General features: G+C 42.3%; 1 protein-coding gene and 1 long non-coding RNA gene across 2 annotated transcripts in view; one reads left to right on the forward strand and one right to left on the reverse strand.

Moving 5' to 3' along the window:
* Nucleotides 1–27,919, forward strand: part of LOC135270112 (uncharacterized) — a 54,464-nt gene that overhangs the window by 710 nt on the left and 25,835 nt on the right. Inside the window, exon 2 of the long non-coding RNA XR_010338360.1 lies at nucleotides 3,776–3,843. This is a non-coding gene — a long non-coding RNA (uncharacterized LOC135270112). The remainder of the gene's footprint in view (nucleotides 1–3,775; nucleotides 3,844–27,919) is intronic.
* Nucleotides 649–26,462, reverse strand: OLFML1 (olfactomedin like 1). The gene is made up of 3 exons (XM_012456731.3): nucleotides 25,827–26,462; nucleotides 23,140–23,428; nucleotides 649–2,558 (listed from the first exon to the last, which is right to left on the reverse strand). The coding sequence occupies exons 1-3, from the start codon at nucleotides 25,953–25,955 to the stop codon at nucleotides 1,768–1,770; spliced, it is 1,209 nt and encodes a 402-aa protein (XP_012312154.1). The 5' UTR covers nucleotides 25,956–26,462; the 3' UTR covers nucleotides 649–1,767.

Raw genomic sequence — 27,919 nt, forward strand, 5'->3', positions numbered from 1 at the left:
TCACTCCTATTGATAAATCCACCTCACTATCCTCTGTGAGGCAGCCCACATTCCTTATATCTGTGAAACAGGTAGGTAATAGGCAGGTAATACCACTTTATTTATTCATACCTGTCTCATTCCACAAAGGATTTGGGCTTTCTGTACCATTCTTTTAGAACTGTGGGTAATTACACTGTATCCATGGGTTGAGTAATTCCCTTCTGCCAAAGATCTACTCAAATGCTATGGAAAAAAACATTTTCTCTTCACTGCCTATGGTCCCAGCCTGGGCTTGGCAAAGACAGGAAAACAGCTGCAAGCACACAAAGCAAACCTTCTCATGTGATCATCCTGGAAAGACAGAGGCTTCAGCACGTGACACAGACTGGCACCAGAGCCTGCACTTGTGATTTGAACTTAGCTGAATTGGACAAACACGTGAGAAACACTGAGGAAGCTCCTGTCAAGAGGCACGCTGCCCTCTGTGCCACAGGACATGCCTGCTGTGGCAGAGTCACTTGCCTGTTGTATGGCTTCTGTCCAGATTCCAGAATATTTACCAAGGGCCTCAGTGTGTTGGGAATCATTCACAGTAAACCTAACACAAGCAACACTCCCAGAAAGCTTTTATGCTTAGGGTATGTGGGCAAATATAACCTGATGAGGTGATTTGCTCAGTGTCACTTTTATTGAATTTAAAGCAAAAAGAAAGAGGACAGCAAGACAAGAGGAGGCTAGAGTTGGGGTTTTCAACCTTAGACTGGTTTTCTGGAGGAATTATTGTTTGAAATCCTATTGAAAGAGCTTGTGTAGACATGAAAACTGGCTAAAGGGACGGACTATTATTTTTAGGCTGAAATGGTGAACACATTGACTATAAAAGACAGGTGAACAAACACATATTCGACGCTTCCTTGGGCAAAGACTAAGGGATTTGTAGTATTTTCCAGCTCTATCTTTCACTTTGTAATTGTGTTACCTAAACTCTAGAATGACAGCTGTAAAGACTTGTGTATGTTTCACGAGGGTGAAGTGAGAATTAAATGATGTGCAAACACTCTTCACCTGGAAAGTGACATTCAAATGTTAAAATTTTTACTTTATTGTTATGCCCACCTTGATTAGTGGAAGGACAGGGCTAGGGGAAATAGAGATTAAACCTCAATAAGAAATAGTACTTTAAGCCAGGTGTGGTGGCACATGCCTATAATCCCAGGTACTTGGGAGGCTGAGGCAAGAGGATCTCTTGAGCTCAGGAGTTTGAGACCAGCCTGGGCAACATAATGAGATCTTCTCTCAAAAACAAAACAAAAGAAATATTAATAGTATTTTAGTTGGCCAGTGAAAATGGGAGAATGTCAATTGACATTTGATAAAGAGGGAAGAGTTCAGCAAAGGCCAGGGGAGAGAAAAGCCAGTGGTGAGTACTAGGGGCTGGCACACAACTCTAATTGTGGCAGGGAAGAAAGCAGAGTTACAAAATGCTGGGGAGCAGTAAAAGAAAAGGCTTGAACTAAGCTGTATCAGAATGTGGTCAGGCTTGAGAGCCAGGAGCTTTGTGTGAGTAATGGACATTGTTGAAACTTTCCTAATGACATGCTCTAATCTAAGCTCTTGGAAGATACCTAAGGCAGTGACATCTGGGAAAGGACGCATATGTATTTCCATTTCTACACACTTCCTGTGTGTGATTTTAGGAATACTATATTGTGAAGGGACTGTAGGCCCAATGTCCTGTAGAACAGCTGCCAAGGCCACAGTGCTCTTTCTCCCAGCTGTCATGCATTACTTCAGAGGCAGCTTTCTCTTGGTCTGGAGTTTATAAATGATCTGGTTTCCTTCATTCCAGGCATAGAGCTGCTTATCTCTGGGGTTGTAATGGATCATGGAGTGACTTTTCGGTCTCTTGGGGAAGAACAAGTTGGGCAAGTCGTCCTCACTGATAGTGCCCAGTGGATCATAGACACAAGTGATGCGATGAGGGCCCTGGCCCCCAGAACTGTAGACCACATAGAGAACTCCACACAAGAGGAATGAGGCTTCAGCATCCTGGCTTCTGCATGGGGTGTCCCATGAATGTTCCACTCCCAGTGTGCCCGGCTCAATCTTTGTGAGAACCAAATGGCTATGAGTTCCTGGCCCGGAGTGGATGGCCCAGAGCCCATGCTCATCCACAGCCAGGTCAATGTAAGTTGAGGGGGAGTGCTGGTAAACCAGTGCTCGGCCTACCCCTCCTGGGAGCAGCATTCGATCTTCTACAGTCCTCTTCTGCAGGTTATATTTGATTATCTCATTAGAAGTTGCCTGGTTGTGAAAAAATAGAAAACCTTTATATATCACGTGGCCTGTTCCCTGCCAGGAAAGTGTTAGGATTAGCTTCCGAGGAGCTGGTTTGGTGTTATCCTCTGTGAATGCCCGTATGTTTGCAAATTCCCAAACAGTGTTGTTTCTGGATCCAATTAACAAGTACACCTTTGGAGAGTTATCGACGGCATCTTTCATCCAAGAGCCGTGTGTGTCCATCATCTTCTTCACTATTTTCAGAGACTTTATGCCCATCAGCATGTTGTCACAGCCTGGCCAAACAGGAGAAAAAGGAGAGATTACTTTATAAACATGAGCTGTCTGCTTTCTGGAAGGCTCACCATGCTTGGCAAATCTTGTTTCCTTTCAGGTCTAATACTGGTAGGGAATGTTTTCAATTCCTGTGACTTGACAGTCCTTAGAAGAAGAATTTCTCTTGGAAAATCCTAGAGCGAAAATGCAGCATAGGCATGCATTTTGTTTCCTTAAAAAAAGGGCATTTAAATCCCAGCAAGAAGCCAAGCCCATTCTTTCACCTCCTTATTGTCACAGATTGTTTTTTCCTTAGTTTCTATAATAGTTATTGTATGTAGATCAATCACAATTCATGGTGTGACTCGATGAATGAAAGAATAAATAAATAAATGGGTCTCTGTTAAGAGACTTGCTATCCAGTTCTAAGAGTCAGCATTTTATTCACTTCAGGATATGAACAGCTATTTGCTATTTCAGAGACCCTGTTTACTCTCTAGAGCACTTGGGATTGACACAGTGAGAAGGACTTAGGTGTGAAGCCACTAATTCAATTCCATTTACCAGTATTTTACTGTAGTATGTACTTAGATTACAGTGCTTCCAGAATGGTCCTAAGTATCGAGGATAAAAAAATATAATATCAACCCTTAAACTTGAGGAGATTATCTTTTAGTGAAGGATTCTGGCCCTTAACATGACTACAACATTATAAGAGCTCTATTTATTTATTCATGAATGTATCAATGCATTTAGTTAGCAGATACTGGATACCTACAAGGGGCAAGATAATGAGTGAGGTATTATGAGCTGGGTTACGAGGATAAATTGGGCATGGTTCTTTCTTATTAGGTACAGGACTAACTAGAAGATAGGGAGTAAAGTGGAATTTTAAGAAGACTAGAGAAGGGAAATGTCACGTGATACAGGAAAGAATCTGCATTTGATTTGGTCCTTGAAGGATAAATGGAGTTTTATACTCAGAGGGGAGAGGAGAACCATTCCAGACACCAAACCACTTTCAGAAAAGTCCTCTAAGATTAGGTAAAGAAATGTAGAGTTTAAACCAATACAAGCTAATGTTTGATACTGCTTCAAACTAGATATATAAAGCAAAGTACAGTTGACCTTTGAAAATGAGCTTTAACTGTGCAGGTCCTCTTAAACTTTGATTCTCTTCTGCCTCTGCCACCCTGAGACAGCAATGCCAACCCCTTCTTTTCTTCTTTCTCCTCAGCCTACTCAGTGTGAAGAGAACGATGAGGACGGAGACCTTTATGATGATCCACTTCTACTTAATGAACAGTAAATATATTTTCTTTTCCTTATGACTTTCTTAATGACATTTTCTTTTCTCTAGCTTACTTTATTTTAAGAATAAAGCCATAGTGCTCCTTCTCCCAGCTGTAATGCATTACTTTAGAGGCAACTTTCTCTTTGTCTGGAGTTTGTAAATAAGAAAGAACCAGATCACATTCCCAATACGTGTTAATCGAAGGCTATGTTATCAGTCAGTCTTCTGGTCAACAGCAGACTGTCAGTAGTTAAGTTTTGGAGGAGTCAAAAGTTACACATACATTTTCAAATGCACAGGGATCAGCACCCCTAGCAACTGTATTATTCAAGGTAGTAGACTGAAGCCGTCTCTATGCCTGGAACCTTAAGGGCCAGGCTAAGAAATTTGGATTTTAGTCCATAGATAGAGAGATACTGACGTTTTTGAGCAGGAGTGAAATAAAAGCTGTCAAGACTGTTCTATAAGGTTAAGCTGGAAGTCCTGTGTATGATAGACACTTGGGAGGGAAACCAAAATTGGGGAAATCAATTAGTAGATTATTTCTTTTTTTTTTTTTTTTTTTTTTTTTGAGACGGAGTTTCGCTCTTGTTACCCAGGCTGGAGTGCAATGGCACCATCTCGGCTCACCGCAACCTCCGCCTCCCGGGTTCAGGCAATTCTCCCGCCTCAGCCTCCTGAGTAGCTGGGATTACAGGCACGCGCCACCATGCCCAGCTAATTTTTTGTATTTTTAGTAGAGGCGGGGTTTCACCATGTTGACCAGGATGGTCTCGATCTCGTGACCTCGTGATCCACCCGCCTCGGCCTCCCGTAGATTATTTCTTTAATTCAAATGGGATGATAAAGGGTCTAAACCAGAAGAAAGGAGAAAAATGAAGTAAAAAGAAGGAGTTAGATTTTTCTAGCTCCTCAGTGCCACTTCAGACTACTATTCTTCCCAGCTACAGCAAATTCTCTTCCTTCGTAGTATTCATGCTATGTGCCTCATGTTGTCAACTCCTTCCCGTCTAAATCATTGGCAGTCTCCAGGACACTATCCTATATGTGTGGAGCATGTCCACCTCTTCAATTCGTGAAACTTACTTTTAAACCATGTTAGCATCCTCTTCCGGTGACTATACTCTGAATCTCCCATTCCCCACAACTATTCCATATCTGAAATCTAAAACTCTAATATCCCACTCACTGCAATTATTCTTCCCTTCCTCACTCCTTTGCTCATGCCCTCCAGTCCTTGGCCTCTACTTTCTCCCAGGTCATCAGCCCTTTCTTGACCTCACTTTCTCTCCTATTCTGCCTAAACCACTGCAATAGCTCTCTCACCAGCATCCTCGCCTATCAACCCCAGTTATGCCACAATATCCAGCCAACAAAAGTCCCTGGCCCAGGATGAGTTCAAACATCTGCCTCTGTCCTGGAGTTGAGTGTCAATGGGGGAGGAAAATCTCACAGTGGTGTATACTGGTGCCACTACACATAAGGGTTCTCCAATGTCAGCTGAGCCCTAAATACCATACTGGCCTTCATGGTTAGCCCACCATCTTCCACATAATAGCTATCTTATATCTTCCCCACCCTGCCCCAGCCAGTCCCTTCACCAACAGCAGATTAACTCCTTTGAAAAATAAATACCATTAGACATGAACTCTTTTCACTTCCTGTCTCCTCACTTATAAACTTTTCTTCAGTCGTTCCCCTATTGCTATACTCATACACATCTTAAAAGAAACTGTGTCATTTCTCCTGTCCCAGACTAGTATATTAACTTGTACTGTGATCTCATCCTTTCTTGGCTTCTTCTAGACTTCCTTGATGAATTATCCCCTCTCTGTTATCTTTAATTTCTCCTTCATTACTAGATTCTTAGCCTTAGCTTCTAAGCATCTAGCCTATATTAAAACAACAACAACAATTCACTTTCAATTAGGCACCTTTTTCTAGTTGCTTCTTTATCTCTTTCCATCATTTTGTAGCCAGCTTCTCCTGCGGAATAGGCTATATCTTATCTACATCTTCACATCCCATTCTTGTACTTCACCATAACTCCATAGAAATTATTCTTTTTAATATTACCAGGAACCTCATAACTGAAAATCCAAATAGACATTTTATGTCCATATTTTACTTGATCTTTCTGGAGCATGATCAGTTCCTCCTTCTTGAAGATTGATATGAATCAGTATGAGATCAGCTCTACTGGTCATTTCAAGAAAAGTGGGTCATCAGTTCTAATTTTGGACTTTTTTTTTTGAGACAGGGTCTTACTCTATCAAATGGGCTAGAGTGCAGTAGCATGATCTTGGCTCACGGCAGCCTCAACCTCCTCAGCTCAAGCAGTCCCCCCACCTCCTCCTCCTGAGTAGCTGGTACTAAAGATGCACACCACCATGGCCAGCTAATTTTGTTTGTTTTTTTTTTTTTTTTTTGCAGAGATGAGGTCTTACTCTGTTGCCCAGACTAGTCTCGAACTCTAGGACTTAAGCAGTCCTCCTGTGTTGGCCTCCCAAAGTGCTAGGATTACAGGTGGGAGACACCACTCCCAGCCAGTTTTGGATTTCTTGTTGGGACTCCCTTGTCAGGCCATCTGTTGTGAGGTGAGCAGTGTCATGGAAGCAGAGAGTGGTGGTCTTGCTTGAAGCATGAGGAAACTTGCAGGTCTACCCCAAATCCTGCTGAGGTTTGTATTATGGTAGGAAAGAGTAGTCTTAGTAAGAGCATAAGAACCCTGGGCTTCCCTCATTGACTTCTGGGTGTAAGGTGTTGGAATGATAAAGAGAACATTCTGAGGAGCTCCTTCAAATTATTTGAAAGGCTTTGGTATAAGAAGCTGGATGCGGACCAGGCACCATGGCTCATACCTGTAAGCCCAGCACTTTAGGAGGCCAAGGCAGACAAATTGCTTGATCTCAGGAGTTCAACACCAACCTGGGCAACAGAGTGAGACCCCCATCTCTACAAAAAAATACAAAAATTAGCCAGGTGTGGTGGCATGCACCTGTAGTCCCAGCTACTCAGGAGGCTGAGGTAGAAGGGTCACATGAGCTCAAGAGGTGGAGGTTGCAATGAGCCAAGATCCTGCCACTGCACTTCAGCCTGAGTGAGAGAGCCAGACCCTGTCAAAAAACAAAAAAAAAAAAACAAAAAAAAAACTGGATGTGTCAGCAGGTTCTCATTTTCTTAATAAATGCTTGGGTTCTTAAAGCCCATTGAAGGTCAGCTGGAGTCAGAGGACAAGAAACAGGATAAAGGAAAAAAGACTGGACAGGAGGAAGAGAGATGTACAGTGAGATGAGTCCCAGAGGTTCAGAGGTAAGCAAGCATGTTAGCAAACTGCTCGTTATATGCCAGCTGTGTGGGCAGCAGTCCTATCATGCTTTCCATGTGACTATCATACTTTCTCATCTCCCTGCAAGCCTCCATCATACCCTTCTCAGTCTGGCACGGAGAGCTTACTGCTTACTCAGTGAGAAAGCAGAAGCAGTCTGAGGAGAACTACACCATCTCCTGCCTGGATTACTGTAGCAGTCTCCTACGTGGTGTTCACGCCACCAACCTTGCCTCCCAGTCCAGTTCCCACAGCAGCCAAAGGCATGCTTTTAAAGTGTAAGTCACATCTTGTCCTTTGTCTGCTTGAAACCCTCCATTGGCTTCTCATTTCACTCACAGTGAAATGGACAAAGCTCAGGTCTTTACCTCCAAAGCCACATGCAAGCTGTTCTCCCACTGCTTCTCTCTCTGTTCTCCCACTCCTTGTCCCCCACAACTCCCCTACCTTGTTCATTTTGTTCCACCACATGGCTTGTACAATTGTGCAATTTCTCAGATTGTACCAAACACACTTCTGCCTTGGGGACTTGGCACTTTTTGTTCCCTCTGCTTGGAAACAAATATCTGCATGGCTTCCTCCCTTGCTGCCTTTAGGCCTGTTCTCAGATGGTCTTTGATCATTTAGACCTTTTCCCATCACCCTATAAAAAAGGCAACCCTCTTCTCCAACTCTCTGGTGACTTCTTTACCCTGGGTCATTTTTCTCCATAGTGTTTACTCTCTTCTATCTGACATATTTTACATTTGTCATTAGCATATTATTGCTTGATTCCCCTCAAAAAATGTAAACTCTGTGAGGCTATAAGCTTTGTCTTATCTGTTTCATTCACTACTCTATGCCTTGTTCCTAGAGTAGCATCTGGCACACAGTAGTTCAGTATTTTCTGAATGAATAATGACTTTTTCAACAACCAAATCCATCAACAAACTGCTCCTGACCCTACATTCTCTGCCACCCTTCCTGCATTCTTTACTTTTGCAGTGAATCTCTTCCCCTTTCACCTACTCAAGAACTTATCACCTGAAATTATCTTCCCTTTCCTACCTCAGTAGTCTCTTCCTCCCTGTTGGATCAGTCAGTAAATCATCCATCCTGGAAAAACATACTAGCATGGTCCCATTTCTCTATTCTGCTTTATATTAAAACTCCTTGAAAGAGGCATTTCCTCACTTTTGATGATCCTCTAAGCCATTCTAATCAGACTTCCATTCTCCACTGGTCTAAACTCCACTGCCCATTTTTCAGAATCTGTTTTCTGTCAAGGTCCCCAATGACCTCCATATTGGAAAATTCAAGGGTCAGTTCTCAGGATTCATCCCGATCAACTTTGAAGCAGAACTTGATTATTTGATCAGTACTTTCCCTCGAAACCCTTTCTTCCCTTGATTCTGGGGCATCCCCTTCATGTTTGTCCTCCCACCTTTCTGGCTTGTTTTTTCTTGATGTCCATTGCCAGTTATTTCTCATCTTCCTATTTTAAACACTCTGACCTCCGGCTTCCCCTTTTCTCTATCTACAATCACTTTCTAAGTCATCTCAGGAAGTTCTAAATAATGATGACTACCAACTTTGAATCTTTAGCCTCTATCTGGATATCTGCTTAGTCCCAAACCCACTTATCCACCTGCTTACTCAGTGTCCCTACTTGGATACCTTCAAACTTAACCTGTCCGAAGCAGAACTCTTACTTTTATCCTCCAAACTCTCTTTCTCCCTAGTTTTTCCATTTCAGGCAAGAACCATAAACCAAGTTTCTTACCTAGAAATCCTTGATTTCTTTCCTTCTATTCTCCACCACCAGCAAATCCTGACAGTAAAACTTCCCTTTAAATTATAATGTTCCATAGGGCTGGATGCACTGGTTCACACCTGTAATCTTAGCACTTTGGGAGGCCAAGGTGGGCAGATTACCCGAGGTCAGGGATTCGAGACCAGCCTGGCCAACATGGTGAAACCCTATCCCTACTGAAAATACAAAAATGAGCCAGGCATGGTGGCACATGCCTGTAATCCCGTCTACTCAGGAGACTGAGGCAGGAGAATCGCTTGAACCCAGGAGGCGGAGGTTGCGGTGAGCCAAGATTGTGCGATCGCACTCCAGCCTGATTGCGACAGAGTAAAACTCTGTCTCAAAAACAAAATACGAAAAAACCTAAACCCTTGGCCGAAGGAATCTATATAATGTGGCCCCTGCCTTTCTCTGTGACTTTGCCTGCCACCTGTCTCCCCTTGCTCACTGTGTTGTGATTACATTGGTTGTCTTTGGATCCTGCCGATGTGTTTCTGCTTCCGGCTCTTGCACTTGCAGTCTTCTGCCTGGAGTGCTCTTGATCTTCCCACGGTTAACTCCTACATAGCCTTCAAGTCTCACTTTCAGTATTATCTCTTTAAGAGGCTTCCTCTGACCATATTATGTAAATGCGTTTACCCTAAAATTATCTACTGTAGCCCTTTTTTTATTTCCTTGAGATCACTTACCATACTCTTAATTATTTCATATTTTATTTGCTAGCTCATTGTCCTTCTCTCCTGCTCCTAGACTCCTTGTTTCTACTCCTTCATCTTCATGGATATTGTGTCCTAACTCAGTGAGTTGGGGGTTCATAAATATCTGCTGAATGAATTAAAAAAATAGCCTCATTTAAGCAGATATTTTTCTAAAGTCTAAATATTACTGAACTTCCAGAGTTCTAACTGCAGGCTCATCATAAGTAAATAATAATTTGTAAAGTACTTTAAAGCTTTTAAGATACTTTCAAATCCATTATTCCATTAAAAAATATGACCCAAGGTTTTCATGAAGGGAACACATGGCAGAAGTGGGGGTGGGATTAACCCTAGCTGGGAAGAGTCGAGTGTCAGGAAGTCAGTCCTTTCAGTGGTCATGACATCACTGGCTGCTTCCGGTGACATAGTGGCCTTGCCTGGCTCATACTGTGGCCAGAGCCAGACTTGGAGGCAAGCTGCAGAAGTCTGTCAGCCATCAGCTGCTCCCGTGCTCCCCTGCTAACATGCTTCATCAACCTGAGGGGTTGCTTTCTTGTGGCCTCTGGGTCAACATTGTCCTAGGTCAGCCTGGGGTATAGGAAGCCAAAGCCCTAGGGAATGTGGAGAAGTCTGGGACAACAGGGAACCTTATGCATTGCAGGAGCAGCTAAGAACCCCCTGCCACACTGCGCTACTGGGGGCCGTAGGCTGCAGCTAACAGAAGAACCCCCTGCCACACTGCTCTACTGGGGGCTGTAGGCTGCAGTGTAGAAGGATGGGGAATGAATGATCTGCCCTGCTTGCCAGGGCCACCCCTCCACTTGAGCCTGAGAGACCTTTTCAGTTTCCCAAGCCTAACCTGTCTTGTGTGAAGTCTCTGCTCTTCCCCGATTCTATGCTGATCACAGAGGATGAGTAAGGGTTTAAGCCTGTAAGTGACCATAGAGGACATTTATGGGATAAGAGGGAAAGTTTATTGGCTGTGAGAAAAGCCCAAAAGCTACACCTATTAAGGAACAAGCACAAGGTCTAGAGAAGTTAATAAATATCTGACAAATATATCTGACATATAGTATGCTTGGTACTGTGCTAGGCACTTTACATTAACTCATATGATTCTTTTTTAAGGTTTTAAAATTTATTTTATTTTATTATTTTAGAGACAGGGTCTTGCTACATTCACCAGGCTGGTCTGAAACTCCTGGCCTCAACCAATCCTCCTGGCCTTGGCCTCCCAAAGTGCTAGTATTACAGGTGTAAGCCACCATGCCCAGGCCTATATAATTCTTTTTAAAAAAAAAACTCCTTAAAATTTTATTTTTAATTGATAAATAATTATATATATTGATGGGGATACTATGGTGTTTTAATATATGTTTAAAATGTAGAACACATATAATTCTTATGATGAGTTTAGGTGGTAGATATTTTAATCTCCATTTTCCAAATGAGAAAACATTAAGGCTTGTATAAACTACCTGGAAAGGTTACACAGCCATAAAGGGTGGGGATGGGGTCCTCTGAGCTCAGTCTGAGCTGGGAGGCAGTCAGTCAGGACCCCTCCAGCTAACCCCAAGGGCATGGTGGTGTGTATGTATGTGTGTGGTGGGAAAGGATGAAGAGCATCTAGGTGTACAGAAGGGTGGATGAGGGCAGTGGGCCTTCTGGGATCTAGTCACAGACTATGGGCCTTTATTAGGAAACCCCCAGCCTACCCATCCCTCTTGCCTGAAGGAAAGTCAACAGGCTTGCAGCCCATCTACAGAGGGACTGTGTCTAAGAGCAAGGCATATTAATGTCTCACCCATAAGAAAATGTTCATTTAAAATACAGCAGAAATGGTTGGGCACAGTGACTCAAGCCTGTAATCCCAGCACTTTGGGAGGCTGAGGTGGGAGGACCCCTTGAGCCCAGGAGTTTAAGACCAATGTGGGCAACATAGTAAGATCTTGTCTCTACAAAAAAATACAAAAATTAGTTGGGCAGGGTGGCACACGCCTGTAGTCCCAGCCATGTGGGAGGCTGAGGTTGGGAGGATCACTTGAGCCTGGCAGGTTGAGGCTGTATGAGCTGAGAGTGCATCACTTTACTCTAGCCTGGACAACAGAGGGAGACCCTGTCTCAAAACAAAACAAAACAGAACACAGTAAATCAGTCAATAACATAAAATACAGCAGAAACCAACACAAACATGCTTCTTTCTCCCTCTACTCCTCCTTTCTAATGCAGAACCCTTGGAGAAATAACAAAAGAGTCGATATATGGTTTTGGTCAGGGAAACATAGTTCTGGAAAAGAGAAATAGAATTCCTGCCATGTTCCTTCTCCTTCTCCTATTCCTTCCTTTGTAGACGAAACCTAGGACTTGGAGTCAGAGATGTGAGTGGTCCGAACTCAGCCTTTGGCTCTATGTGTCTCCCCAAAAGTCCCTTTGTCAACCCAACCTTGTTTTTTCCAGGTGTAAAACAAGAGGTTTAGGTTGGATACTCTCTACATAATTTTCAGGGCTGATACTCTGTAAGTTTTATAAATTCCTTTTCTTTTGGAATTTGAGGATAATATATTTACAGTCTTCAATTAAAAGGGTGTTTTAAAACTTCCTGCTGTGCTTCTCTGGAGAAGAGATAATTAGCAGGAAGAAAAGATTGAGGAAGGATGGGAAATAAATTTAAAACCTTTGGGTCCAGCCAAGATGCAAATTTTTTTTTAACAGAGACAATGACATGCAAGGTTTCCCTGGCAAAGCAGAGAATAAGAATCTGGGTTTCCCCCTCAGGCAGAATTGCAGAGAAGCAATTAGGATAGAATTTGGCCCAAGGCCTCACAGTAAATTCATACACAAGTATCACTTTTTGAATCTTTTAAATGCTTTTCCCCTGATTTAATAGCAACACTCTCCAAATTTGGTGAGACTTATTCCTTCATATGGGAGTCACTCAATCACTCAATCTGAGTTAAGCACTGGTCTGGCTGCTGTTGGAGAATGGCTTGTGGCTGGAGAAGGACAGAGGGAAACCAGGTAATGAATTTGTGAGTATAATCCAGAGGAAATCTATCTGAATAGTGATGGATATAAGTAGTTAGAAAAGGAGAGGTCAGTTCATAATAACTGATTCAATTGAGGGAACCAGGTGATACCAAATCAGACTCAAAAATGGGGTGAGTCTGGGTGATAGGGTACATGAAATAGCAGCAGAGAAGGAAAAGCAGGTTGGCTTGAGAAGAGTGATGAATTCATTAAAGAGGAGAGAATTCTCTTAAAACCCTGAGTACTTGACTGCTTCCTGAAATGCTGCTATAAAACTTGACTTTTTCAACCACCTGGATTGTAATCATGTTAATAAACATTTGTCAATACCTATCAACTGATAGGTAGAATGATAGGCACTGAGATGACAAAGATGATGGCTTTCAGACTTGTAGTCAGTTATAAAGTATCATGCTATTACTATAAAATTGTCAGCATGGACTTATTGTTTGCCCACGGAATAAGTTTCAGATATCTCAGCACAGCATGCAGAGTGCTTAGTCAACTTCCTCTCTTGTCACTTCCTTATCACACTAGTCACTAGTCACCAAACCTGCCACGGCTTCCCACAAATTTTAGGTTTTGCTCAGGCTTTTCCTTAGTTCACCTTTGCTAACTTGGGATACACCCACTCATTATTCAAAACAAAATCCTCTGCTCCTGCAGAGCAGTTGGTTGGTCATTTTTATCTGCTGAAAGCATTCTGTGCAACCCCTTCCAGGGCAGTTATGATGCTGAACTAGAATTGATTATTCACTTTTTTCCCTGCAAGCACTTTAGACTCTATTTATCCTTAATACCTGGGACATTATATATATATATCCCTCACTAGTCAACTTACTGCTTACTCTCCAAACTCAGAAACCAATTAGATTGAGATTATGCAGAATTTGTCAGTGTCCAAACTTGCTATCCCAATTCATGTTGTGCCAAACCTGGAAATCACATAAATTAGCAGGTGATATTTTGCTGAGTACTTTAGTGTATGGGTAGCAGGAAAACAGGAACTGTATAAAATTCAGTGAGCCATGGGGCACTTTGGTGTTGCAGAAGGGCTGTGAACCCAGGGTTAGGGCTGAAACAGGGCCTGACACACAATAACTGCTCTATATGTGGGTTTTAGTGAGTCACACAGAATCCTTTATTAAATCCATATCATAGGTTTTTCTAGCTTTGCACACTAAATTCAGAGTATTCCATGGCATCCAGTCCTGAACACTAACAGCTTTACTGATAATAGCAATAAATTATGAAAAAGAAAACAGACTTGACACATGGCTTTTCACATGCATTCATGTATGTTGCCCAACAACATCAAGTTGACAACTTCAGTGGAGCATGTGGAAGCTGGGAAGATGTGTGGGGTGTGAGTGAGTCCAGCCTGGTTCCACCATGGGGTCCCTACAGCTGGAGTCCAACATAGACAACTTCCTTCCACTGCCTCCTTTTAGAAGAGTCCAGGTCTCCATAACTCCTTCCCTTAGTTCATTTTCCTCTATAGTACTTACTATTTTCTATCTACATACTTATACATTCATCTGTTAACATATTTATTGTTTGGCTTTCCTCAATAGAATGTCAGCTTTAAAAAATGAAAAAAATAAATAAAAGCAGGGGCTTTGTCTTACCTGTTTTTTTTTTTTTTCCCAAAGCTACATGTCTTATTCTGGAATAACATCTGGTACATATTATTACAATTTCTCCATTTTAATTACAAATATAGTAAATATCAAAGTTATAACCAACCTAACAAAACCTCTTTGGAGGCTGAATAATTTTTATGACTGTAAAGGGTTTCTGAACTTGAAAGTCTGAGAACCGTCCTAGAGCATCCAGGCTCATCATCACTCATGTAAAGTAAAGCATGGAAATGGGCCATCCTCTGGGGAATTTATTTTTTTGAAACGGTCTTGCTCTGTCACTCAGACTGGAGTGCAGTGGCATGATCAAGGCTCACTGCAGCCTAGACCTCCCAGCTACATTGTAACTGGGACTACAGGCACATGTCACCATGCCTGGATAATTTTTTTTTAATGTTTTGTAGAGATGGTGTCTCGCTTTATTGCCCAGGCTGCTCTGGGGAATTTCTGATCAAACGGTTTACACTTTCTACCAATTACCTAACTGCAACAACATTGTAACCATTCCAACATTATAATTATGAACTTCTCATTTTTATTTATTTCTCATTTAAAGACTGAGCTGATTTTTTACCTAGTGTTTTTTTTTTCCCCTGTAATATTCCCAACTGAAAGGGATGGAAATGCTCTCAATTTCTAGCTGCGGTACTGCCATTCACCTATGTACAGTTAGAAAACACAAAGTCATTTTGATGTTTCCCATGGATTCTTTCTGTGAAGCACATGTCATTTCATCCTGTTCTTTTTATCCTTCCTTACCATGTGATGGTCTAGGGCTTGCTTCCTGAACCTGAACTTTGCAGCAGCCTTCTTGCTGGTTCTTTGGTGACACCTCCTCAAAATTGTTAATCACACCAATGCCTGACTCACTGCTTTCATGTAGACATTTGCATATTTTAAAATCAGTCTTGATTGCTGCCTGTTTTCACAAGCACTGAAATGAAAACCCTTATATAGGTGTAACTAGAGGTCATAGTAGAGGGGTGAGCTTCAGAGCCAGACTTGGAACACCAAAGTCTTAAAGTGACCAGGCTAAATTCTAGGGACCTTGTGTGCTTCTGCTTTCTCTCTTAGACATCTGCCTCCATCATGAGGCCGGTCCAGGTTGGCCTCCTGCAGGAGCAGAGGCCACACAGAAGACAGTCCAATCACCCTAGCTGAGGCCATCCTCACCCAGCTGTTCCTAGGCAACGTGCCACTGACTACAGGTGCACATGTGAGCCTACCCGGTCACCCTGTGGGCTCCTGAGAAATGATAAACGATTGTTGTTTGAACCTGCTAAGTTTTGATATGGTTTGCTATGTAGCATTATTGTGGCAACAGATAACTGATAGAGGGTGGGGTAAAGATGTGAGTAGACATGGAGGCAGAGATGGATCTAGTGTGTCTGGGGTGGTGCGTACTCCTGTATGTGGCAGGAATGTGGGGGGAGGAGATGGGCTGAATGGAGCTCTCTAAGCCACAGGTTCTTCATCTGAAAAGGAACTATAATAGTATCAACCTAGCAGAGTTGTCATGGGCATCAGACAAGACATCAGATGTAAGGGCTGAATGCTATCTCTGGCAAACGGTTCCTTCCACTTTCAAATAAACGACTCCTTCAGGTCAGAAAAGATTGATCTCCTACTGTGTTCTAGGCACAATGATAGACTTGGGGGAAACACAGCATAAATGACAGAGGCATGCATGAGGTACATTTTACATTTTCAGAATAGCAGGTGAGCTGGACAGAGCACCAGGCAGATAGGGACAGGCAGCAGCGGCACGAGAGGCTGAGGGATGTTCAAAGCTGCCATGTTCAATTGTTGGCTTCTTATCCCTTTTATGATAAAAGTAACCACAACACATATAGCGGACACCATATTCATAGTTTTTATTTAATTTGCAATTATTACTTTCATACTTAAAATAAACCAAAGAGAGCTAGGTTGGGCTGAGGTCAGGTTATAAAGGACTTTCCTTATATGTTATTTTTTGGGGGTTGCTTGACCCTGCAGGTTTCAGTTGCCATTGAAGGGGTTAAAGCAGCTATGTGGTAACTCTAGCAAGATTACTCTGTGGCAATATAGGATAAAGCCCTGGAACAGGGAGGAATGGGAGGCAGGAAGGTCAGCAAGGAGGCTTTCATAGGAATCAAGATTAGAGATGGTGAGAGAGCAGTGCAGGTGGAAAGGGTACACTTGAGAGAGATTCACAAGGAAGAATCTACTGGATATGGTGACCAGTCAGACGACCAAAGGGAAGACTTGTAGTCCAGGAAAGTGCATGTGCGACTCTTCTGTTAACTGAGCAAAAAGTGGAGAAAGCACTGGAGTTTTACTGTTTAAAAGTCAATGATGAAATGGCAGGGAACTAAAAAACAAGAGGGTGGGGAAAGAAAATTGGACCTTCTTGGCCAGAGTTTAAAAGAATGATCTAAAAGCAGTTTGTTTGTACATAAGAATCATCATCAAATAGTGACTAGAAAAACTAACTTGGTTTTTACAGTGTGACCCATGACGAGATGAGAAACAGCTAGAACTTCTGAACTCAGGCACTTACTCTCACAACAGAAGGCTCCTACCTCATGTGCCTCCCTGCCAGTCCTGGAGATGGCTTCACTGGGTTCAGCCTCTCTCTTCTGTGTCCCTTCAGCCTCCCTTACTGCCATTCTGCTCTGCACCTTGTGGCCAGAATGAACCTCCTCTGAGCCCCAACACTCCCATGCTTATCACTACTCTGAAGACAGCACAATGGGAGAGGTTAATGTGTTCAGGAACCAGCTGTCTGGGTCGAATTGCAGCTCTGCCATTATTAGTTTTGTGAACTTGGACAAATGACTTGCCCTTTAGTGTCTTTGTTTCCTCATCTATAAAACAGGAGATAATATACAATACCTATCTCACAGGGTTATCATGAGTATTGCATGATATAGCCCAGTGAAATACATAAAATGCTTAAGGATTATGTGGTACATAATATGCATTCAGTAACATTAATTGCTGTTGTTCACATTATTCTGATTCCCTACAGCTTGCAAGTGTGAACTAGTTTAGCTCAGAGGAGCTTAGCTCATGTCTGCTCCTTTCATCACCTCTCTGCAACTTCCTCCTTCACCTGAGCTCTATTGAACAACTTGTTCCACAAACACAGTGAGCCCAATTATGCCTTTGTGCTGCCGCATGCTGTTTCACTTTCTTGAAATGCCCTTTACTTGATCCTCCACTTAATTAGCTCTTTTCCATGATTAAAATTCAGCTTGAGGGCTACTTTCCAGATTCCATAATCCCCCCATCTACATGGCAACCCTGACCATATCTACTTAATGCCTGCCCCCTGTGCTTTCACGACCCCCTGTGACTCCCTCCATCAGAGCCATCATCACTCAGGATTTGTCTAGACAGCTTCTCCCCTTGGCTGTAAGCTTTTTGAGGACAAGAATGTTATTCTATCCCACATTCCATCTCTAATGCCTGGCACAATGCCAACATAGTTCTAGAATTCAGTTGGACATTTGTTAAATAAACAAAGGAGTTATTGCGAGAATGAGGGGATGCTGAGAGCACCCAGAGCCACAAGCTAACCCTCTGTGAGAATCCGTAGTGATGGGACTGGAAGTGTCCTCATAGACCACAGGCCTTTCAGATGGATAAACAAAAGAAGTGCTGTGTACATAGGCCTTTCTGAACCTGGCACAGAGACCCATGGGCATGGCCTTTCCAAGCGAAAGCACAGGATAAGCTGTACTGTATACACACTCTAATGTTGCTGCCACCATGAATGCAGAAAAAGCTGGGTGCACACAGGCACATGCATGCACATGTGCACACACACACACACACAGACCTCTACTTACACCTGCATTTATACTTTCAATCCCTTCTTTTGTGGTAAACACATCTGTGCAAATAGTTATACTTCTTTTAATATTTTGCTCCATTCATCACAAACTAATGGACCTTGAGAGTTGGCTTACAGATACATTTTATTTGGTTAATAGTGGGGATTTTTATTTAGTCGTCTTGCTTTTAATGTTTTTGAATATGGGTCATGCACACTTATAAAACCTGGACAGATCCCAGAGGCTTTAAATATGCTGCAACAGACTTTCTTCTTTGAAACATGACCTAACAAAAGATGTGAGTTATTTCATTCAGCAGGGTGAAGGTTACTTGAGGTAACTTGCATGCACCCTTGCAATAAAAGGAACTGGACGACAACAGGAAATAAAATAAAATCTGCTATAATGGCTTGTTTTGACTGCATTGAGCATTTTTTTCACAAGCTATTTATGAGTTAAAAAGAGGTTAATACTGGTATCCACACAAGAATGCAGCCTGTGGAATCTTCCAAAGAGCATCATTTGGATAAATTCTGGTTGTCTGAGGCAATGATTCTTTGCCATAAATTATCAAATGCAATACAAAATTATATTTTAGTAATAATAGCTATAATTCTAAAGACTTGGAATAATTTTAAAATACAAGTTAGATTATATTCTAATAGTGTTCACTCCTTTGTATCCTAAATTGTGTATGTGTGTAAATAAGAGGAGAGAGAGAGGAAAGGAGAGTGGAAGAGTGAGAGAGACGGAGTTAAAATACTTAGATTTTACTTACCCCCAAAACATCCCTGAGGTTGAAGCCTCATGTGGACATCATTTGGGGATAATCTCTAAATAAAGGCTGAAGATTTGAGAACAGCTCTATAGGGAATGGCTTAATTACAGAGCAATTCTATCTTATTATTCTCAATACTTGGTCTTTAGTAGCTGCCTGAATAACATTCCTAAAATAAGTGAGAAGCATTGAGATTAGTATTAGAATTTTCTGGAAGTCTCCTGAGATACAAGGTTAAATTTTCCAAGGAAGTCGCGTCATCTATTCTGCCGGCGTTTATAACTCTCTAAGACAATGCATACCTATGAATGAAACCCTCTGATCTGATCTCTGGCAATGCTTTCCTAGCCCATAATCCCATGGTGTTTGCCCACAGAAGGGTGCTAACTTGAGTCTTTAGGATTTAGTGGAAGGTCTGTAACTGTCACAGTCTCTATAGGCCAAGGTTAGAAGACAGGAAGATCAGAGTTTTCCAGGAAGAAGGCAGGTACAGGTAATTAGTAGCACCAGCTGAGCCTATCAGACTAAGGCACTGTGATAGGCAGAATTCTTAAACAGTTGCCAGGATTTCTACCCTCTGGTGTACATGCCCTGTGTAATTCCCTTCCCTTAAGTGTGGGCAGGACCTGTGCGTTTGACAGGACAGCACTCTGGGTGATTGCATTACATTGTCAGACAAAGGTGAAGTAATTTTGCATATACAAATAAGGTTCCAATCATTTGATTTTGAAGTTATCAATAGGAAATTATGGGTGGGCTGACCGAATCAGATAAAAACCCTTAAAAGAGGGACTAGGCACCTTCTAAAGAGAAGCACTCTCCATCTACTTGAAGGAGCAATAGCTGCGTCATGCACTGCCTATGGCAAAGAGAGATTCTAGAAGCTGAGGGTCCCAGCCCTGCAACTACCAGCAGAGTACCCAGCTAAGCCATGCATGGACTCCTGACCCACAGAACCTCTGAGGTAGTAAGTGTGTATTGTTTTAAGATGCTAAATCTATGGTAATTTGTTGTATGGCATGATAACCAATATAGGCATAGTTACTAACAGAAATGGCAAAAAAAAAAAAAAAAAAAGACAGGAGTGTACATAATATGCACAATACAAAACAGTGCCTAACAGGAGAATAAATTGGTATTCCGAAGTCTACTCCTAGATAGAGACCCTCTAAAAATAGTAAGTCGGGGGGCACTAATCACACAGTTGTGATTGTTTCCAAGTTTGTCTTTCCCTAAACTAAGCTCTGCAGGGGCCTCTGCCATCATTATTTCTTCTGTAAACAGTTTCTATGGCCTCCTCCATGGGAGGACATGACCTAGGCTCTGTGAATGCAGAAATGAAGATGTCAGTATTTGTGGAATGACTGATGAGTCAAATACACACAGACTTGTGTGGTTGGGTATGTGAGATGCTCCCTGGGAGGACTCAATGAAGTGCTCCAGGAGCACTACAGGCCAATCTGCCTGGCAGCCCCCCTCACTTCTATCCTCTCCCTCATAGGTCTTCACAAAGAATTCACAGCATTTTTGCATCATAAAGGATTTCTAGGAAAAAAATATTAATCATATATAATACATATTTTAACATATAAATTAATATACACACATACATAAATATATGTATATTTAAACTGCATTTGGTTAAGTTATGGGAGAAGGAACTGGAGATCAACTTGGATCACTTTGTAACGGGCCTTTCCTATGTAAAAAAAAAAAAAGGCTAGGAGATTTGAATGGATTTTTGTTGTTGTTGGTAATTGATGGTGAACAACAAAAATACGTTCTACACAGAGGCGAATTGTGATCTGTTTTGTGTTGTGGGAAGGTCTCATGACAGCAGGCAGACTGTGAGAGGCAAGAAGAGCAGTAAGGAAGCTAGAGCAGGATGCGGACGTGTCCTACTCACTCCTCCATCCCTCCTGTACAGCACAGGGCCCATCCAGTAGTGGGAGGCAACAAGTATTGACTGATTTACAAACCAACACAGCGTCAGATGTGAGCTTCAGAGACAACAGACACGGATGCAGCAATCTCTGAGAGTTTCAGAAATGAGTTTTCATTTACCACAGAGTTAGGAGAGGGGATATTTCAGGACTACAGGGTCCGAGGGGCAGAGGATGGGGATTGAAAAAGCAAGTCCAATCTCAGGACCTCCACTGAGCTCTAGCTGGAATGGGAAGGGGTAATCTCAAGGCCTGGTGGGCTAAGAGTGTCCAGGGACCAGGAACAGCTCAGGGATCCAATTAAGCACCACTATTCAGACTTAGGGTCCTGCCTGACCCCCCAGTTTGAAAATTCAGACACATTGTAGCCCAGGCCACATTAGCACACTGTCCTCCCCATCAAGTTTTTAGGAAGCCCCTGTTCATCTTCTGTTTTTCCTTCCTTTACTCTGTGCTTATCCCCAGCTTCTCCCTCTTCCAGGATGATTCATCTCAGAACAATGTCAGGCCCATAAAGGACTGCTCACTTGACCCATTGCTTCATATTATAGGCAAGGCACCCTCCTCTCTTTCTTCTGACTCAGGCATAAGATGTCTTCTTTTTTTCCAAAGCCTAACTAACCTCTCTGCCTGTGTTGACAATCCCTACATCCGCTCATCCATTTGTTTTAATTACTCACTGAAAACCATTTGTTGAATGCAGACACCATTCTAGGCACTGGAGACACAGCACTGAACATGAAACTGGGGTTCCAAGCTCTCATAGAGCTGACATTACAGATAGGGCAGTAGGAAATAAGCAGTGAGCCAGTAAATGAACTAAAAGGTTTCAGAGTTATAAGTGCTCTGAAAAAAAAAGGTAGAGTTATAAGTGCTCCCAAACTCCTTTTGAGTTTTCCATCTCCACATATTTCATACCAACCATTCAACTTGGGAAACATCCTGGACTCATCTCTCTCACTCATCCTTTAATTAGCAGTCCCAAAGCCATGTGGATTCTAACTCTCAATGGCTCTCCAATCCACCTGTTCTCTGCCCCATGGTACTTAATGGCAACACTGTCACTTGTTGCCCAAGTTATTGCAGCATTCCCTCCTCTCTCTAGTCTTACCCTCTTCCTTCGTATCATGCTCTTGTTAAAAATTGCTCAATGGTTCTCTATAGTTTCGCCAGTGAGCGTCACCTTCCTTCATTTAGCATGCAAGGTCTCTCATTATCTGGGTCCTGCGGAGGTCTTCAACCTAGTTTCCCTACTGTCACCTCTCTAAAAAGCTTTCACTCAGCCATATTTGTGGGTATACATGTTAAAGCGCTACAGTACCCTCATGCGTTTGGTATATTGTGCTCTGACTTGAAGTATCCTGTGCTCATCCTTTTCTAACTTCTTTGTTCAAAACTCAGACCAAATGTCACCTTATTTAGGAAGACCCTTTTCCTTATAGTGACCATGAAGTTATTAGAAGGATTACATTGAGAAGATATGTGAAACTTTTAGCACAATGATGACACTCAGCTTATATGGCATTTCCCTGGTGGAAATTTCATGGACAGACATAATTAGCATGTAAATAAAGTCTTCCTATTTGCAATGAAAACATCTCAGAATACAAACCCTGAGGTGGGAGACTTGTCTCCCTCATTGTTTTAATGAAATAGACTCATGCACAGAAAATTTTTCTTGTCATTTGTGTGTTTATTGCCTGATACTGTTTATTATAATTTGAGCTGCTACACATTATTCATAATGGCCTGGAAGTGATTCTGATGGATCACAAGATTAGACCACATCCCATGCATATCACCATCTCAGACAGCACACACAATAGTAATTCACTGCAGTTCCCAGCCCTGAAGGTTGGCTGTTGCCATTTCCAATTTAAGACTATCTCTTGGTACATTTGCAGATGCTCTCTATACCCTGGGTACTGGATGTAGAATCTACCAAACTGCCACTTTCCCTGAAAGAATCTAAGACCACACACCTCCACCAAACCAAGATTTATCAGGAGGTGGTCTCCTTTGTCTAACCTTTAGCACTATAGCCTTGACCTTCTATGGAGTCTTTAGGTGCTCCATGTGAAAGAAAGAGTGGCTTTCCGAGAATGGATTTCCCTTTGGACACTTGTTCTCTGTACAGCTTTCTCTCTCAGCAACGCACACAAAAGCACACCTCCAGTTCTTACTCTCATTATTCTATGACGCTCCCTAACTGCTCTGAGTCTGTGTGTTTCTGAGCATGATAGTCCCTAGAAGGGCTAGGAAAAGATGCAGTTTTCTTACTTGCATTCAGCAGAGTCCGGATCTTTTTCTCTTCTTCAGCTTCTTGAAGCAACTTTTCTGCCAGTGTCTTGTCCTCTGATTCTATGCACTCGTCAGCCTCTCGAAGGTATTGTATGTAGTCAATCTCCCGTTGGGCACGTTCAACTCTCAGTGCCAAGTTACTCACTGCACTCTTGTACTCACTTGTGTGGGTCTGACATCTTCCCAGCATGACAGATAAATTTTTTGAGAACTCTTGGAATTCTTGAATGTATGCCCTTGTTGCTTGGGTACATTTTTGCAGCCCTTGCTTCAGTCAGAAAATAAATTTGCAAATTATTGCTTGTTATTTAAATTATCCAAATAATATAAATAGCTATCATTCACAGAAAAAGATTAGAAAATTACAAATAATTAAATGGGAAAAAATGAAATCACCCATAATTACTAAATTCAAAAGTACTATTGATGCTTTAGTATATCAGTTTTTAAAAGTTTTCCCAGGCATTTAGTCATACATATATAAATATATGTTTTTAAATGTGATTTTACTATACATATGTTTTGTATCTTTTTCACTTGCAGATATATTGTGAACTTACTTTGATACCAATTAATGTATACCTATACCATAATTTTTTTTTTTTTTTTTTTTGAGACCGAGTTTCGCTCTTGTTACCCAGGCTGGAGTGCAATGGCGCGATCTCGGCTCACCGCAACCTCCGCCTCCTGGGTTCAGGCAATTCTCCTGCCTCAGCCTCCTGAGTAGCTGGGATTACAGGCACTCGCCACTATGCCCAGCTCATTTTTTGTATTTTTAGTAGAGACGGGGTTTCACCATGTTGACCAGGATAGTCTCGATCTCTTGACCTCGTGATCCACCCGCCTCAGCCTCCCAAAGTGCTGGGATTACAGGCTTGAGCCACCGCGCCCGGCCCACCTATACCGTAATTTTAATGAGAGTATTCCATTGAAATGATACCCCATTATTTATTCCATTACTCTTTTTGATGTACATTTACATAGTTTTTAATTTTTTTTCATTCAAATGATGCTGAGAAGAAAAAAAAAACTTTGTATTTACATCTTCATCAGATTATTTTAAGGTAGATTTCCAGAAGATTCGTCCCTAGCACTTGGCACAGGACCAAGCACATAATAATATTCAATAAATATTTGTTGAACAAAAGAATAAACGAATGGGAATGGGATTGCTTGGTCAAAGACAATGTCTACTTAAAGCTCATTTGGCATAGTTTGTCAAAATGCTGTCCACAAATATAAAAATGTATACTCCAAACAGCAATATGTAAGATTGTTCATTTTGAAGGGAGAAAGAGAAAGAGAGACACAAAATAATTGTCTAAATTCCTATCCTCCTTTTTCCTACCCCTCCGGCACTGGCTTCTCAGGCTGGGAATGCTATCACTCTGTTGTTAAGTGTCTGCGCTGGCCAACAGTGACTGCCACCTGCAACTTGGCTTCACCTCAGATCAGGACTGCGGTGGGAAGATCTACACAGATCATATCCTTGTCTTTTTCAAATCCACATTCATAGCCGTGAAGGGATTAGTCTGTACTTTATACCCTTGACAAGCTCTTAAAGTATCGAAAGATAATTTGCAGGGATTTGGCTGGCTTTACTGCCAAGGCAAGTCAGTGCTAAATGCAGAGGGATCCTGGTTGAGCATCATTTTGGCACTTCTAAGGAGGTGAGGCTCAGGAGGGAGCACGTGAAGAAGCATGAGAGGCCACTGGCCTGGGAACACTTATCCACTGCCTCCAGGCCTCAGCCTGTTGGCTGGACGCCCTTAGGAAATGTGTTTGGCCTGCTGTGTCGAATTACTTTACTCTGACTGTAACTAGAAGAACAAATAATTTGGACATGAAGATTTTTCAGGAAAATGTAGAAAATAATTATTAGCAATAAGGGTGTCTTTGAAAGAAGATAAATTATCAATTTAGCTTGTACAAAAGCAAGTCATTAAGTATGAAGATTCAAAGCCAGGGTGTGGCAAAGGCTAGGGTGGAGGGTTACATTTGTCCCTGGGAGCCTGTCCAGGCTGCCAAAATGTCCAGTTTTGCACATTTTAATGAGGTGGCAGCCCAAATGCTTTCTTTCTGTTTAACATTGCTGAAATCTGCTCACTTTTAAATCTAAATCCAGTTCAGCAAAAGAAACTAAGACTTAGCTTCTCAATACACTGATATCATGACTTTTTACAGTGACCTAATGGTTTATCACAAAAGACAAAAAGAAAAGCTGAAATCCACCATCAACCTGACACACTAAAACATGAAGAAAAAGTGACTAACATTTTTATGTTTCATATTTTGAAAAATGAACTATGGTGAATAATAACATTTTAGGTATATACCATTATGCCAGGCAGTATTTCAGCTATGGATTAAATCTTCAGAATAAACTTACAACATAAATTCTACTATTATCCCCATTTTACAGATAAGACAAACTGCCAAATCAGAGCACAAAGTGCAGCTGTGCTAAAGGTCTGGGAGTGGCACACTGGACTCTGGTTTTGGGCTCTCAACTGCTAGACTACGAGCATTTTAAAGTATAACTTTGGCAATGTGTTTGTCATTTGCTATCTGGGAAAAAGACATCCCAGTACATAGAGAAGCATGGGTAAAATAAAGTGACTTCTGGGAGGCCTGGTCCTTGTCCAAGGTGTACAGATGCCACCTACCTCCAAGACTTGAAAGCGCTGGTAGATGTAATGCACCATGGCTGGGTCCTGGGCACACTGCGGTGGGGGCAGAAAAGCTGCGAGGAACAGAACCAGCAACACAGAAGCTCCCCGAAGGGCCACCATCATCCTGCAAAACACCAAGCAGGGCAAGCTCTTATGCGGTGGCTCTTCTCAAAGAAGTCTTGAGGGTTCCGGTGGTGGTCTCCTGCTTTCTCTCTGCTGCTGTGACAAATCCTCTAAAAACAGCGTTTTGCACAGCAGACAGCAAAGTCCGCTTGTTATTCCACCCGATACATGTGCTCAGTTTGCCAGCTGGTGATCAAGTCCAGCTGTTGGTAAGTTGGTCCCTGAGGCCTTGCAGACTGACTTGTGGCAGAGAGCTCCCTGGGTCCAGCATCTGTTGCCCTCACTCTTGACACATGGGGACCCTCCCCAGGCTAGTGATTGCACGCGGCTTCCAGGCTTAACTGTGTGTGCGCTGGGCTGGGGGTGAAGATGGCTTCCCTGTCATTCCCTTCCTCTAGCTATTTCCTTTTTATTTTTGCTTTCCTCCTCCCTAGTGGATTCTGCAGTCCAATCACAGGCCTTCCCCAACACAAACCACCCCCAACTTTTCAAAGTTGGAATCTCAGTTTAGTTTCTGGTGAAATTTCCCAGGATCCTTTTCCCAGAAGCCCTATTGGGAGACCCCACCCCTCATCCAGACTCCCTTTGCATTCCTGCAGCTCTTAAAGGCACAGCCAGGAAAAATAAACACGGATCTACCACTATCTCTGAACAGCCAGTGCACAGGGCTGCATCACCCCTTGGGCAGAAAGGTACAATGGGCTACAGGCCTGGCCACCCAGGCTGACAGGTGAAAAATCTCAGGATGGAGCTGAGAAGAATTTGATGAAGAGGAACAATATCAGTCATTGATACAGTGATGCTTCCAGAGTCAAGCATCAAAAAGTGAAATTCCTTTGTAAGGAAGCCCTTGAGTTTTCTCAATCACTAGAGGCAGAACTCCCTTCATGTAGCTGCAGGCCAGAAATATGTAGGACTAAACTGCAGGCCCTGGTCCAATTGAAGGTAAATTATATCCCTAGAACAAGGTGGTAAAATATTTGAATTTGTCTTTGCAGTCCAAGCCGCTTCTTATCTCAACCTGCCATTCCATGGGTAAGGCCAGGGCTCCTCGTGGTTCTTTGCCAATCACTTGCCAAAGTGAGAAAGATTGGGGCATCTATGAGATGTGAAAAGAATGCTCTCCAGGAGTCAGAAGGCCTGTGTTTCATTTGGTCCTCACAAGAGACACTAATAGATACCTTTATCAAAGCATCTCATGTACCCCATAAATATAAACATCTATTATGTATCCACAAAAATTTTTCAAAAGAGAGAGACACTAATAAACTGAGAATTTTCACTGGTGGTCCTTGAACTTCCTTATCTTCAGTAATATTTCTCCCCACCCTTCTTCCATATGACCACAGCTCCTAACTATTCCTCCTCATCCTCTTGGTAAAGTCTCAAACAGTACTTCCTCATCTGTAGAAACAATTCCTCCTTTTTCTGAGAACCATCTTTGCACTATTCCCTCCACCAGTTGAACTGCAGCTGACCCTGCCTCCTAAATCCTTATTAAAAATTCTGCCTGGCACAAGCTCCTTCTCCAAGTGAGAATGTTCTCTCTCTCTCAAATTACTCATATCTAGCATTTTTGAATAAAGTCTTAAAGGTGCTCTAGTTGATTTTCTTCCACAAATGCCTCAAGTGATAACTTTGAGACTGTGAACTAAGATGGATAAAGTCCAGTGGAGGAAAACTCTGTATCATAATTAACTTTTGGGTGGTGAATGGTGTGGGTAGTTCTTTCCTGGGTTTTCTAGAGCATGCTTACATTACTTTTTCAATGAAATACACATGCCATACTCATGAAGTCTAAAGAATTACTGGAAAGTCAGTGAGGGGAAATGCAGTGGGAAGCCTCAGTTGCAGCAGAAGTCCTTGGGGTGCTTTCAGGGCTGCTGTTGCTCTTATCTCTGTGGAGTGGGCTCCAAAGAGCTTGGTCCAGTCCTGCAAGGCACCCATCTCTGCCCACCAGTGAT

This window comes from Aotus nancymaae, unplaced genomic scaffold (genome assembly GCF_030222135.1).
Source record: "Aotus nancymaae isolate 86718 unplaced genomic scaffold, 86718_ANA_hifiasm-v0.15.2.pri h1tg000059l, whole genome shotgun sequence".
Taxonomy (NCBI): domain Eukaryota; kingdom Metazoa; phylum Chordata; class Mammalia; order Primates; family Aotidae; genus Aotus; species Aotus nancymaae.

What these genes read in the sequence shown, in the direction of transcription:
- OLFML1 (XM_012456731.3), bottom strand. Translation starts at nt 25,955, where the DNA reads ATGATGGTGGCCCTTCGGGGAGCTTCTGTGTTGCTGGTTCTGTTCCTC. An exon ending in AGCGCTTTCAAGTCTTGGAG is followed by an intron (nt 23,429 to 25,826) that starts GTAGGTGGCATC and finishes TTCTGACTGAAG; the next exon opens with CAAGGGCTGCAAAAATGTAC. An exon ending in CCGGACTCTGCTGAATGCAA is followed by an intron (nt 2,559 to 23,139) that starts GTAAGAAAACTG and finishes CTGTTTGGCCAG; the next exon opens with GCTGTGACAACATGCTGATG.